The sequence below is a fragment of the Epinephelus lanceolatus genome, chromosome 10 (genome assembly GCF_041903045.1).
Source record: "Epinephelus lanceolatus isolate andai-2023 chromosome 10, ASM4190304v1, whole genome shotgun sequence".
Lineage (NCBI taxonomy): Eukaryota > Metazoa > Chordata > Actinopteri > Perciformes > Serranidae > Epinephelus > Epinephelus lanceolatus.
Genome location: NC_135743.1, coordinates 34,770,255 through 34,785,516, shown reverse-complemented (window position 1 = coordinate 34,785,516; position 15,262 = coordinate 34,770,255). Strand labels below are relative to the sequence as shown.

General features: G+C 41.3%; 1 protein-coding gene across 4 annotated transcripts in view; it reads left to right on the top strand.

Annotated features, from left to right (window-relative positions):
- Window positions 1–15,262, top strand: part of LOC117266197 (proprotein convertase subtilisin/kexin type 4-like) — a 227,562-nt gene that overhangs the window by 121,246 nt on the left and 91,054 nt on the right. For all 4 annotated transcript variants that reach the window (XR_013492226.1, XM_078171966.1, XM_078171965.1 and 1 more), the window contains 4 exons: window positions 5,344–5,381; window positions 7,105–7,184; window positions 9,936–10,024; window positions 14,876–15,048. Coding sequence is in view for 3 of the 4 variants with exons in the window: in XM_078171966.1 (XP_078028092.1) it covers window positions 5,344–5,381; window positions 7,105–7,184; window positions 9,936–10,024; window positions 14,876–15,048 (380 nt within the window). In the remaining variant the exon portion in view is untranslated. The remainder of the gene's footprint in view (window positions 1–5,343; window positions 5,382–7,104; window positions 7,185–9,935; window positions 10,025–14,875; window positions 15,049–15,262) is intronic.

The following is a 15,262-nucleotide window of genomic DNA, read 5'->3' as shown; positions in this document are numbered from 1 at the left end:
CCGACACATCTCTGTGGCTGATTTGTGTGTGTATTTGACCCCGAAGACCGGCGTGAATGCTGCGGGAGCAAGGAGATAGAGTGCAGCTGCTGCCGCTGAATGCTGACACACATGCAGAGCAGCAAACGTGCGCACACACACACACACATACACATACACACACACGCGCACAATCACAATCTAGACTGGGTCAGCCAGGTTCAAAGCATTTGTATTCATGGAAGGTTTTGCATTGGCTCCACCACCTACAGTGTTTCATCTAACTGTGGGACGTAGCTTTCTACTTTCACACTCAGAAGACCTTGGACTGTGTTGGAGTGCGTTTATGGCTGTATTTATGGCAGTATGGTGCCACCTGAGTGAATGCACCTGACTGAATGCATTTTTCCACTCAGATCATACTTGTAAATACTTGAAGGTGCAGTGTTTTGATGCTCAAATTGACCCTTGCGACACACCACCTCTGAGCACACATGTGCTCATGCTGTACACGTGTCAATCCCAATTCAAACCTGTCCACTGCTGAGAAGCATGCAAAAGCAGATGAATTCATGTATGTGCCCAGCCAATGAGATCTTCCGTAGGTTGGCAGACATGTCATATAACAACTAAAGACCCATATCACATTTACAAAAATAATCGAGAAAATTGTCCACCAACAACTTTATCAGTTTAAATACTATTTTGACAAATCTCCAGTCAGCATTTTGCCCCCATCATTGTACTGAAACAGCTTCTCATTAAGGTCCTGAATTACCTTTGAATGAAAACTAACATTGACAAAATTTTTGTTCTGGTATTATTATGTCTCACTGCTGCTTCTAACACAGTTAAACACACTGTTTTGTTGATAAACCAAGTTAGGCTCTTGGGTATTATCCTGTCCTGGTGCAGGTCCTATTTGCAAGAAATTTGCAAGAAAGCGTTGTTTTTAATCTGCACTGCAATCTTCCAAGCAGGTCGGCATCACCTGTGGAGTTGAAGAAAGGAGGACGCACAACTCCAATATTTTTAAAACAATGGGTGCAAGTTGCAGAATGATTCCAAAAAAAACTTGTGGGCAACAGCACTCACAAAAGACAAAAAAGTCAAAATGTATAATTTACTAGGGCAACACACAGTCGGTCAAACAAACCAACAAACAAACAAACGTTTCGGCCTAAGCCTTCTTCAGTGTATCAGACCAACCACCTGTGGTGTACCACAAGGATCAATACATAGTCCCTCTCTGTTCTGCCCATACATGCTGCAGTAAAGCAAGATTTTTCAGAGCAATAACATTAATTTTCACACTTATGCAGACAACACTTAAAATTACGTTTCTCTTCCACAGGTGGACTACTGTATAGTCGCATTGACACAGTGTATCAGGCCAGAAATATGGATGGCATCTCATAGTCATATCTTATTTTTGGTAGTCATATTAAATCAGTTATCAGCCTTTTGTAATCTAAAAAAATGGTTTGAGAGTTAGGGGGCTGAAACGTAATATTAAAAAGTTAATTGAAAAGTGCATTTATCTCAGACAGGTTAGACAATTGTAACCCTCTTATGTGTGTGTATGAAATATGCACACATAAACCCATTCTAAAGTATCTGCATCAATTATCAAGACACACAGAAGCTGGATTTGTCTCTATCCTACTACATACTTTGAAGTTCCAGTGACCAGTTCTGAACTAAACTTAAAACCTACTTTTTCTAGTGCTGCCTGTAATTTGCCTTTTTTCCTGCATTGTTTTGTCAACTTACTGCATATTGATCCCTTTATTTTAAGGTTATAAAGTGGTCACCTCCTCTTACCATTGTCACTGGTGTCACACACTCATACTCATAGTAACAGAGTGACACAGTGTCAGTCCAATGGGGTTTGGGTCCAATCATCCTTCCCCTGCCTCTGTTGCCTCTCCGTTCCTTCTCCCCCCACCATTGTTTGCTCACTTGTTACTTGTTCCCTCCAAAGCAGCATGACGTTAATAATTCCCAAAGATGTCTCCATCACAAAGTAAATGCTGAGGTGACTCTGTGTGGTTGTCTTTGTGTTCTGGCAGGTTCTCACTCACATACATAGAAGCACAACAACACGTATAAATGCACACAAAGACATCTTTCTCATAACTTAGTTGAAACAAAGATGAACTCTTAATAAAGCAGGCTCCTTTGCCTCCTGCAGAGAAGCAATTATTTTAATGTTACAGCAGAGATCCACTGTTGATAGAGCTGCAGTTATGTACTAAGGGGAACCTCACCCAGACTGAAAAAGATGGTCATTCCAAAATGAGTTTTAATGTCATATTCAGGTTGCACTCTTTCCTTTAAAACCTTGAAATAATTTGTGATTAGACTTGCTTTCACTGTCGTTTACTGTTACATGTAGCTACTGGGGAACATTAAAGGGTTAGTTCACCAAAATTACAAAAACATTCACCCACTCACCCTTAGTTGTAGTTGTAGTTGTATCCATTCAGGTAGTAAAATAAATGTTTTTTTTCCCTTCTTTATGCCACCTTTGCATTTTTACACAGAATCAAACAACAGTGGCATTATACAGCTCCAGTGTGATTTTAGACAGCGTGACAGCTTCATGGATCAAAAGAGGCGTGACATGTAATACAACAGCACTGGCCTCAAGTGTTACATAAAACATACTAGTTAGCAGGTCTTTATAAACAATAACAATGGCATTAACATGGGGATAACAATCATTTACCATCCCTTTTATATGCCAGGACCTCATTGTTTTCCCAATTTGCAGACATTTTCGGCTGCAGTTCTTCCTCTTTGAGTTAGCTGCTAACTGCTATCAGCTGCTTTTAAAATCTCCCGGTGTTTGTTGCAAATTAACTCATTGTGTAAACCTCACACCCATCCTGTTGATGGTCCTGTACTGCCAGCTGTACCTTTTACACAGAGGTTGTTTCACCACTGTTGCTGCCTCTTCTGCCAGCTTAAAGGCGACACAACTCTGTACCCCCGTTCTGCGATTGTACCGTTTATACAGAACAGCAAGGTGGCATAACGCTGTGAAATTCCCGTCTCGAAGAGGCTTCGTAAAAGGGGGTATAATGTCAGCAACAGTTGGGGCCGGATACGTAAAACCATATATAGATTCACCACTAAAATTGTGTGTACACACAGACAGAAATGTGCAAGTGAATTCTCTTCCTCTAATTTATAAAGCAGTACGTATGGATGTTTCTGTTTTATAAATCTCTGTCATGTTGAAACCAGGTGCACATGCACATACATGTGCCTCATTTCCACTCCCACTAATGCCATAAATAGATGTAGAAAAGCCCTTAAACATCTGTTTGCATATCTATAGTTGTGACTGCAGCACTACTTACAGGTTGTGCGTACATTGTCACTGCACAGTTTTCTTTTGTAAAAAACAATTTATGTGTAGGTGCACACATGGGTTTTACACATTCACATTGTTTTTACATCTAGGCCCTGGTATATGCTTGAGCATGTTTATTCACCAAAAACCTCTGATGTCCATTTGCTTTTCAGCAGTATTATGTTTTTCTCAAAAATCGGGGGGATGTCTTCGCGTTTAAGTGACTATTTTGTTGTGCATAGTTTCATAAATACATAAAAAAAAATACAGAGTAGCTTCATAGAGAATTAAGGCTTGGAGATTCTGAACTGAAAAGGACAAATCCTGGAGCAAAGAGATGGAGTTGGAGCAGAGGAATATAAGAGAGTCTCCTGATTTCACTGATGATGAAGCTGGAAGATTATAAAGGAAAACAGATCAGCATGAGGGGGCATTTGGAAAAGATATCTGACATTTCATAACTCTTTAATGAATCACTTGAATTCCATATGAAGACATCATGTTGGCCCATAGCGCAGTATCACTCGATATACCTCTTTAAATCAAAAGTATGCAAAAAACCTGCCCAGCATCCTCGCTTGGCCTTGTGTTCAGTGTGGAAATCCAACTTGGCTCAGGCAAGGAGGAAAGTTGGCCAGAGAGCCCTCTCTCTTGTTCCCTTGAGAATAAGAAACTAAAAATCTATGAAAATGTTCAGTATCAACTGGTGCTACATTTTTCTTGTACTCAGCCACACTTGCTATAAGCATACAGTAAAATGCAATTGTTTGACAAAATAACCTTAAATCTGAACTGCATCTGTGGATGGAGATCGTGAGATGTGGATGAAAGCAGTTGAACGAATGCAACTTTAACACTCATAAAATTCTGTATTTATCCAAGGAAATAAAAATATATTTCACTGTCGGAGAGACCCAGGGCATCAGTAGCGCCAACCAGGGTAAAAACACAGAGAGAGAAAGAGAATGTAAAACAAATCGCATGTAAAGAGGAAGATCGAGAGTGGTGGACAAGGAGAGAATAAAGCATTAGTGGTTATGTAGAGGACGTAGCAGGTTGACCTGGCATGGTATGGCACAGCATGGCATGGCATGGCAGGCTCCAATGAGGCTTCACCCACCCAGGGCTCCATCCCGCCTGAGCTCAACACAATCAGGCCTCAACAGCAAAACCGACTGCAAGTTACCATGACAACCCGGAGGCACTGCCTGCATGGGACAAAGGCTGGCAGGTCCCGTGTGTGCGTATGTGTGTGCGTATGTGTGTGTGTGTGTGTGTGTGATTGAGAGAGAGAGAGAGAGAGAGAGAGAGAGAGAGAGAGAGAGAGAGAGAGAGTGAGTGATGTCTGGCAGAGCAGGCGCGGCCCTCCTGGGGCCCTCATTCGTTTGTCTCTCACTGAGACCACAGGAGCCCTGATGCAGCAGAGATGCAGGAGGAGGAGGAGGAGGAGGAGGAGGAGGTGGTGGTCGGGGTGAGGAGAGGGAGAGGACGGCGAGGGGGCAAGTAAAAGAAAGGCAACTGATGTGGAAAGAGAGGATGATAAAAGAAAGATGCAGGGAAAGGTGCAGAGTGAAGGAAAGAAGGGAAAAAATGGCAAAATGAATACATTTGAAGGGACGAGAGATTATTCGGTGCCCATTTGTTCATTCACTCATCCATCAGTCATGTGCAGTGCCTCATGCAGCAAAGCCTGGATCTTGACAAAACTTCACCGTTACAGTTTGGCAAATTAATTACACCAATTAGCAGGGTACTCAAAATTTCAAAGTTTTAATAACCTGTCTACCACAAATGACTTGAAACAGCTCTTACATGGCTCCACAGAAAATAATGAAACAATGAGTGCACTTAGGCATGCTCTGACATACCAAAACATCAAAATGTGCAGTTGATTTCTTTAACTTCTTTGTCCAGAGCATCAGATGTCTCCTCTCAGTATTAAATACCCTGATCACAGTTTGATTTTGACTCATTTATTACGTTTTCTTTTTTGTCATCCTCAGGGGTGGATCACACAAACAAGGACCTGAAGAAAAATTTTGTAAGTCAACTCAAATTGAGATTTTCCAACAATAATTGATATCTACCGTATCTTATTGAAAGGAACAGTGCGTAGGATTAAGTTGCATCTAGCGGTGAGGACTGCAGATTGCAACCAGCTGAAACTTCTCCCATGTGCCAAGATATAATCTAAGGATTCCTTCAGTGGTCATTGTTCAGGAGGTTTTTCTGGGAGCTGAATTATTCGATGAGGTCTCTTCCTCTCCAAAACAATCAGACCTTAAAAATAAGGCAAAAACACTAAATAAAGCAGTTTTGCGATACATGTCAATGTTTCTCCTACACTGCAAACCGAGGTGCTGGCCCAGAACATGCTAATGTCTGCTCACATTTTTTCTCTGATAACTTAAGATCCAGATGTTCAGGAGGTTTTTATAAGGAGCCAAATTTTCTGCAGAGGTCTCCTCCTTTTGAAAACACATAAACCCTGTCAATTTAAACAGTAAAAACACTGAATAAAACAGTTTTACATTATAAATCAGTGTTCTCCCAATGCTGTTCAGCGCATTACAGCTTTACTGCTAACCTAGCACCTCGTAATGCATGCTCACCTTTTTTCTGATCCAGACATTCACATGGTTCTTATGGAAGCCAAAATATCCGCAGAGGTCTCTTGCTCTCCAAAACAAATGGACCCAGTGATTAAAATTAGTAAAAACATGAAATAAACAGTTTCACATTTAAAAATCAGTGGGTTTTTTTGCGCTGCTCATCGCACAGGTGCCTTAAACTATGGCAGCTGGTATAAAACCGCGAATGACTCCATTTAAAGCCAATGGTCGGTTTGTCTGTCTGTCTGGCAGTGCAACATGGTGGACAAGTACCTGCTCCCTACATAGATATAAACAACTTAATCTAAGGTAATGAAAATACAATGATTGTTTTTGTCATCAGATTATACACTAAAGAACACGTATTTATCATATTCTGTTCCATCTCTGCCAATAAATCCCCCTGAATCCTACACACTGGACCTTTCAGCTGGGCAGTAAAATGTTGTCATTCTAGTGATCTCAGCCAAGTGGATCTCAGGGATGGGTGTGCAATGTAATTTCTGCAGTCTTTTTATAAGGTTATAGTTTTCCATCAGTGCTGTTTGTTTACACAAACATTCCTGGGTCTTAATTAGACTGAAATCTGAGTATTGACTTTCTCTTAAACGGCCCAACTTCTCTATTAGTTAAAACCTGAGACAATAAAACGCTCATATAGTCATAAAGCTGTTTTATTCTGTTAGGCTGGTGTTACACCGGCTAGCCATAAAGCATATGTGGAGTGGCAGTGTTGTTTGCTCCTGCCTTGTCATTTATAATCCTATAGGCAGTTTGAAGCACACAGGCCAACTTGTACTTTGTCAGAGCAGATTGTCTGGCATGGATAAGCCTGGCTGGAGAGAGATACATAATTGCTCTTGTACGGTTTGCTGCCAAGACATCCTCCTCCTGTTATGCCTATATACACTGGCAAACAAGTCATTCAAACATGCTCACTTTTATGAGGCACGCATAAACCACACAGACACAGTCACAGGCATCTCCTCAGTGACAGTGATTGCCGTCAGTCAGGAGAAAAATGTTGACAGACTAATTCAAGTGCCAGTATCAAGACTTTTTCACAGGATTCCTTCATTTCCTGTCATGTCGCTCTGATGTTTTGCGTTGAGTGTTACACCGTGTTCCATTTATTTTCTGTCTGGATTACAGGAGGCCCTCGGAAGTTTTGACCTGCGTGCTTCACACGGTCTGTCCCATGATCCCATGCCTGTCAGAGATGAGGAGAATAGGTAATGACTGTTGTCCTGTGTTTCTGTTCTTAGGAGAGTCAATGAGTTGTCCAATTTAGTCTTTCTGAAACCAAAAATGCAAGAGAAAATGTGTAAGAAGTGGATTAAATGGTGTATTTAGCTGCTCTAATGTAAGGTGCAAACTAGAGGTTGACCAGTTTCTCAGTTAGGCCTATTAACTAACACCAATAGGACGTTTTACAAGCTATCATGATTAGTATAACTTGCCTCCAGTACTGGCTGATGTCTGCGCAGCCTCCACCAGTCCTGCAGGGACATCCATCACAAAGCTGAGCTGGGGAGGGCAGAGTTGTGTTAAATGATCAGTGGGTACAGCTCTAGAGGATGAAGGTCCCTTCTGCTGTCTGACTGTGTCTGTGTGTATTGTTCTTAATTTTAACATGTATTTACATTGAGTTTGTGGACAAACCGCAACAGCTGGTCAAGAGTGCTAGAGCAAAAATCTGTGAGTTTGTGACTGAGTGAATGCCACAACATCCTGTTTCAAATTAAAAGCCCTTGTTTTTAAAATATAAGCCCTCTAGTGTTTCATAAACAATCTAGCCATTTACTAGATTTTGACCCAGTCTTGTTGTGTGTCTCATGAATCATTGAGAAAATCTCTCTCAAAATAATTCCACTCTAATGTATCTTGTTTTAACTTACATTTGAATTTTTGAAAATACTCAAATTGAAATATGTTTTTCAAATACAAACAGAAATCCTGCCCATCTCTTTGATCACCATTTTACATTAAAAGCTCCACATATGAAGTCGAATAATGTCATTGTGAACGTGAGAATCTCAGGTTGACTTTGAGGAAAAATAATTAGGTATCCATCATGTTGTCTCAATATGAAAAAGATAGCGAAAGGCATGACTCCCAAATTGTCGGAGTATTCTTTTAACATTTGGCTTGGGAACTAGATCCGCCGCCATGATGAATCAGTTTTTGTTTTTTTTTGTTTTTTTTTTGCGGTGATGACCTCTTCACCGCGGTAGGCATCACGTGACCGCAGTATTGCGGTGATGCGGTTATTGTCACAGCCCTAATATTTACGGCACATTTTACATAATTTTCCTTTGAAAACGAGTCAGCTTGAAAACGTTTTTAGTCAACTCATGGATGTGATGTTAGCATAATTACCTATGTAGCTGTACAATAGATGATAGAATCTAGAAAGGCCGCTTTTGCCTATCTCTGCCTGAAATCAAGGACCAAACTGTTCCAAAAATTAATAATAATTTTCAGTGGTAAATCTGCCACTCTTGTCACTGTAAACTGCGGCAGTAGCTCAGTCCATAGGGACTTGGGTTGGGAACCGGAGGGTTGCCTGTTCGAGTCCCCGTCCGGACCAAAATATGGAGCGTGGACTGGTGGCTGGAGAGGTGCCAGTTCACCTCCACTGCCGAGGTGCCCTTGAGCAAGGCACCAAACCCCCCAACCGCTCGGGGCGCCTCACCAAGGGCAGCCCCCTCACTCTGACATCTCTCCACTTTGTGCATGTATAGGTCCTGTTTGTGCATGTGTGTGTCTTTCGGACCTGTGTGTAATTGACAAGCAAGAGTGAAAACATTGAATTTCCCCTCAGAGGGATTAATAAAGTAAATAAACTTAAACTTAACTTAAACTTGAAAGAAAAGCTAGGGTGCTGGAGTTTTACACATAAATGAAAGTCTGTTACATTCAAGCTACTGCCAAACAAGTTCCCACAATGCTGATGAAGTCTATCACCATGAGGGAAAGCTCTCTGTACTGTATTTCACAGTACACTGGAGTTGTGGTGCCTGTGGCAACTTTCCCAAGCAGGCACACTGGAAGTGATTCGTTTTAAATCAACCAGTCAGAGTGAAAGTGAGGAGAGGTTATTTTTTAAATTTTAGGTTACATTTGTTTTAGTTTTATTTTTCTATTGTAACTGCATTTATTTTGTTTTCTCAGTGCATCATAGGTATGTGCATGACTCTGATGTCTCATCCCATACCATGTATGATAGAAATAGTTGGGGTTTTTTTTTTTAAAGGAAGGGGGAAAGACCATAGAGACGGAGCAGTAGCTAATGTGGGTAGAGGCGGGAAATCCTAAGAAGCGTCCAAGAAAAGTTTGTGGAGTGGATTCTCCATAAAATAACAACAAAAAAACAAACATATGTGGTAAGAGGAATATTGTGATAAGAGAAAGGATTAAAGTAAAAATAAAAAAATTAATTGAAGAGAGCGTTCCAGGGGGCGGAAGAGATGCAGCAGGCTCACCTGCATGCGTCAACAGTGTTTATGTACTTATTGTCACTGACAGAGGAGGGTGGTGGAAGTTCTGCACCCCTGCTTTAACAAGCCTAACTATAGCAGCATGCTTAACAAATGGTCAGTTAGCCCACTGAAGGATATTATACAGTCATTATAATATTACTGGTTTATTACTGTAAATATGTTTAACATATGTCGAAAATGTAGTAAATGCAAACAGCTACATACATGTGGTGTCAAGTCAAGAAATATTACGGTGTTGTCAGTGCTGTGTATGAACAGAAAATCAGCTGCAGAAAGCTTTCCTTGGTTTCAGCTGCAGTCTCCAATATCTTGGTGTTTGTCTGAACCACCAGTCTGAATTTGCAGGCTGTACTGTATGTAATTGTCTGCCCAGGCTTAATTTGGGGTGTGCTCTGGTCAACACATCCAACAAAAAGGAAAACTCACATCTCTGCATATTCAGTCTCAGTAAGTGGCTAACATCTTCCCCCTCTGTTTCAGTCACGGTACCCGATGTGCAGGGGTAGTTGCCATGGAGGCCAACAACTCCTACTGCGGTGTGGGCATCGCCTTCAATGCCAGGATCGGAGGTGAGGAAAACAATACAGCCTCATCAAGACAGTGGGAGGCAGTGCATTGTGGGTGTATACTGCAGTGGCCAAGACTATGACATGGCATTTTCAAAACACACTTGTAGTAGGCCTTTAATTTCTTAAAAGGAACCACTATTGTGTGATAATGAAAAAAGAAGTCACTTAAAAAAAGCAACTAAAATCTGGATGACCGATGCTTAAATGAACAATATTTTTAACAATAACAAGGTGGATTTGTTTGGCTCTCTGCATTGATGCAAAAACGAAATCATTAAAATAAAAGGGCACATGAAAGATTGATTAATTTCTCACTTTTTAATTCTTCTAGAGATAAAATGTGATTTGTGAAAGGACCCTTTGAACTAGACCTGATTTAACCTCACCTCAAAAAACAATTAAACAAAATGCATTGAATGATGTCATAATGAAATACTTCAAACTCATTTTTTGGCCCACATTCTGCAGTGATCTCCAGTACAAAACAAAACAAACAAATAAATAAATAGCATTTCCAGTGCTGCATTTTTTGACAGGAAAAACATGCAATTTACAACTAAGCATGCCGTTGGCGGCATGGTGGTCTGGTGGTTAGAACTGTTGCCTCACAGCAAGAGGGTTCCTGGTTCAATCCCAGGTGTGGGAGCCCTTCTGTGTGGAGTTTGCATGTTCTCCCCGTGTCAGCGTGGGGTTCTCCCAAAGTCCAAAGACATGCAATTTGAGGATAGGTTAATTGATGACTCTAAATTGTCCATAGATGTGAGTGTGAATAGTTTTCTGTCTCTATGTGTCAGCCCTGTGATAGTCTGGTGACTTGTCCAGGGTGTACCCTGCCTCTCACCCAACGTCAGCTGGGATAGGCTCCAGCCCCCCGCAACCCTCAAGAGGATAAGCGGTTAGAAAATGGATGGATGGAAATTAACATTTTAATGCTTGTTGGTTTTGAGCATAGCATTCTAAAAATTTGGCAGAAAATGATGAATGATGAAAATCATTGTTGATTTAGTTTGTAGTCCTGGTAGTCTCCTATTTTGCTAGAGCCTTACCCAGTCTGTGTTAGTTTTGTCTATGTTGCCAAATTACAGCTGAAAACAACCTCATCAACTGTGAAGTCATGTATCTGTAGCATCATGTATCTGTTTGAAAGTCTTTAAGATGAAGTTTTGGTTTTAAGTGATCTTAAATATTTCTTGAGAAAGAAAAAGAGTATGTAATTTATTTCGTGTGCATGTATGGCTTTGGGTTTGTGTGACAGTGAGAGACTACACGGTGACTGGCTGCTATTGAGCCGTGCTGACCCTATTTAACAGCTCATTTTTTAGTGGGAGCCTCAGTAATGGCTTTTTTAGTGTTGGTTGTAACATTGGTGAGGGATGAATACACAAGATAGCCCATTTTCTGTTGTGAAATCAAAGATTTTTATAGGATACTCTAAGAGTGCTATAAAGCACAAGTTAATGAGGAGTACATGATATGTTTGAGTAAGAAAATTTCCCACAGCACTCAGATCTGGACGCAGCTGTATGAACGCTCATACAGTGGTGTCATCAACACGAGACATGGAGTATGAATAGAGGAATCCCTTGGTTGAACTCTGACATTTGAACTCTGTGATCTTTAACCCTTGACCCTCCCTCATTTGTCAGAGGCTGATGAGACCCTCTGGCAGAATCGACGAAAACAGAAAAAAACTGTTTGGGAGGCAAGACCAGGAATCTCTTTCCACAGTTAGTCTTAATTTCACCTCCCTGAGTCTATTTTATCCCGACTCATAAACAGGGTCTGGCGCGCAGGAGATGAAGGGGCAAGACCCAAATGAAAGATGCATGTCGAACTACTGGGTGCTGTTGAGACCTGTGCTCACTGCGTGACAATGAGGACTGACTGAGCTTTACCTCTCTGTTAGCTTGTGTTTAGAAAATGTATTTGAAATTCTCGGTGAATTCATGCGGTCCTGTTAGATTTGATGCTGTTTTGAAAGTTTACACTGAGTGACTATGATGAAAGACAACAAGTTGAGCCTGATAAATCATTTTTAATGGATGTTTGTGATTTGATGCTATAAAAAGTGGGGGTGATGTCATGATTGGCAACTGTTTGTGTCAACTGGTAGCCTGGAAATCCAGACCCAAATCTAGAAAGATTTAGGGTCTGGCTATGAGTAATGCAAATGGCCCAACTCGAGGGGCGGCACCAAGCACGCATTTGAAAATATCACTGCACGCAATTGGATAACACTACGACCAATCAGAACAATACACGGGGTGACGTATCCAGAGCGCTACCTGCGGAGCTAACTGGTAGATTAGACTCTTGCTGTATCCGGTCGGCAAAACAGCAAAAACATCCTTCTTGCAAAGGAAAGATTCAAGCGCCGTCTTCTGTTCCTCTTTTAGAGAAAAAGCCAAGTCTAACTCGTTCATTGTAGAGGCTAAAGCCATTTCAAACAAGTGGTGTTCATCCGTAGCCATCTTGCAATGTTTACTGACTGATTTCAGACTTCATAGTCACAGTGCTGTCGTCATCTGTTTAGCTCGCCTCTGGCCCGCCTATATCAGATACACCGATGTGATTGGTGCAGCTTGGCTCCAGCGGCATGGGTGATGAGCATCATTACTGATTGCCAGAGTGACTCGCTGAGCAAATTCAAATTGTACTCTCGCGAGAACTCTGGGTTTCCAGGGTAGTCAACTGGTGTGATCGCATTCAATGGCACTGCTCGTGATTGGGTCAGACAGGTGTATGGATGAGAACCTAATATTGCAGTTCTACTTCCTGATTGCCACCGCAACGGCTCTATAGCTTGTTCTCTCAGTTGGTTGATTGGTTTGTTGGTCTGTCCACAAAAATTTTGGCAGCCACAGTTTGTGCCCAAAAAGAAATTAAGTATGTAAGTCACAGCTATTGGGAATTCACACTTGTTTATGTGTATTTCCATCAGGGGGTCTGCAAGGTGCTCATTTGTTTTAACTATATACCGTTAGCGGCTTATCCGCCATGTTAAGTTAAGCAGTGTTAAAGTGGCTAGGTCAGTATTTTTGTAATGATAATAGGTCACATGACTTCTTGTATGTTAGAGGGGTCACTTGTAGTAACAAATCCAAAAGAATCATCACCTCTGCAGTTCCCCTCAGCTCTGCGGAGCTGCGTCAGCTCGTCAGCTCAAAGAAAGACAAAAAACAAGCACAAACACAGCACTTCACGGTAGCACAAGAAGTATTAAGTTGACTTTTTGTCAGACCATTTGTGTGTGTCTGCAGCAGTCTGCAGGGAGGAGTAAGAGTTCAGTAGCCTAACGACCTGTGAGAAGAAGCTGTTGCACAGTCCTGTTGTTCTGACCCTGATGCTGCTGAACCTTGTTCTCGACGGCAGTGGGTTGATCAGTCCATTTGAGGGATGAAAGCTGTCTGTGATAATGGGAGTTGGTAGGAACCAAAACAGAGCTAAATGAGATGAAATGTTTCTGATAACTTACAACTACAATTTGATGCTAATGTTGCTCTGTGTCTACTGGATTTGTAAGTTTGCCATATCAACTTATAAGGTGATGTAATACTTTGAATGTTGTGTTAACGGCAAGTGTCCAGTCTCCATGTTGGAAAATGAAGTCTCACACTTTTGGCTTCAGCCTGAACCACTGCCTCTTTTTGTTACAATGCTTCAGTAGAAGACTGACAAGATGTTGCATAATGTGAAGTAATCCATAATTCCAACCATGTACTATGTGAATGCCGCATATTGGGGTGTTATTTTTGCTGCCATTCTCAACTTTGATAGCACAGTAAGTGAGTATGACGCCCTCTGGGCTCCCTGGAGGTGAATAGAAGAGAATACTTGTCTCAGCTTTCTTTCACTATAGTTATTTGGTCATCCACTGATGTCAAAATATAACATTGCATGGCAACCTAGGCTGCTCTGGCTGCACTCATGTTGCAAGTATTGCAAGCAGTATTGTCACTCCAATAAATCATAGGCCTATATGAAATGAATGCTAATGCCTTCATTTTTCTTTTCTGAATTTATGCATTGAAGAGCAAATTTATAAAAGGTGTCAGATGGATTAAACTTTACATTTACATTACAAGTTTACATTCAAACACTAATTTGCGCTGCAGGTAGTTGGTAAATGATTGAGCTCTCCTTGCACAAAAACCCAGCACAGGTTCTCAGTCTATAGGGGCTGATAGATATTTCTAAAGGGCCCTTGGTGACTAATAATCCAGCAAAAAATCCCAACCCAAAAGCCATTATGTCCAAAAATGTGATAGCTTGTCAGCAATGCAGACCCAGACCAGCAAGCTTGAAGAGCCAATATTTGCTAAACTAAAGCCAGTTACCACTTTTAGAAAGAAACAAAAGGTAGAAATTGTGCAGTTTTATTTTACAGCTGATAGTGGCCAGGTTCACTGCCATCACTTTCTTTGCAGATTCTCACAATTCGTTGAGTCATGGAGGAAATGCAGAAAAATAAAAATATAGCAAGAGCAGACAGAAAGACAGACAGTGATGGAAGTCATACGGCGACAGAAAACGGAGATGAGAGCAAAGAAGTACACCCAGAGACAGTGTTATCTGAAAGAAGAGTAAACAGACGATAAAATAGGCACAGAATAAAACACAAATACAGACATTTGCACCAGTATTGTGTCGCAGCTCTATTACTGTATTAACTTTTTGTAGATGGCCATATCACATTAACTTTTACAACATAAAACACAATCCTTTTGTCTGTTTTGAAGCAGCACCAGGATGTAAAATTCTGGTACATTTTTGAAAAATGTCATTTTTTTGTTTTTTTTCCACAAGCCTTCCTCCAAACTCTGATCCATGTGACCTTTTCGATCCGTCCAGGTATCCGCTTGTTGGACGGCACTGTCACTGATGCCATGGAGGCCACAGCTCTGACCTTCAACATCCACTTCATCGACATCTACGTTTGCAGTTGGGGCCCGCGGGACAACGGCGCCGAGATGGACGGACCGCACACCCTGACAGCGCAAGCCCTTCGGCTAGGAACTCACAAGGCACGGCTTTCATCTCCAAGTTCACACTGCTGCCTGTCAGATGTAAAGCAGACATCCTCACTGTCAGTGGAGCTGAGATTGGAAGGGCAAAATGTCGAGTGTTGAGATTATATAGATGGATTTAAATACACAGCTATTTCTTTTCAAGAGTTTACAGAATAGAAATGTTTCAGATCAGAGAGGGATTTAGAGAAATTGAAAATTTGTCCAGTTA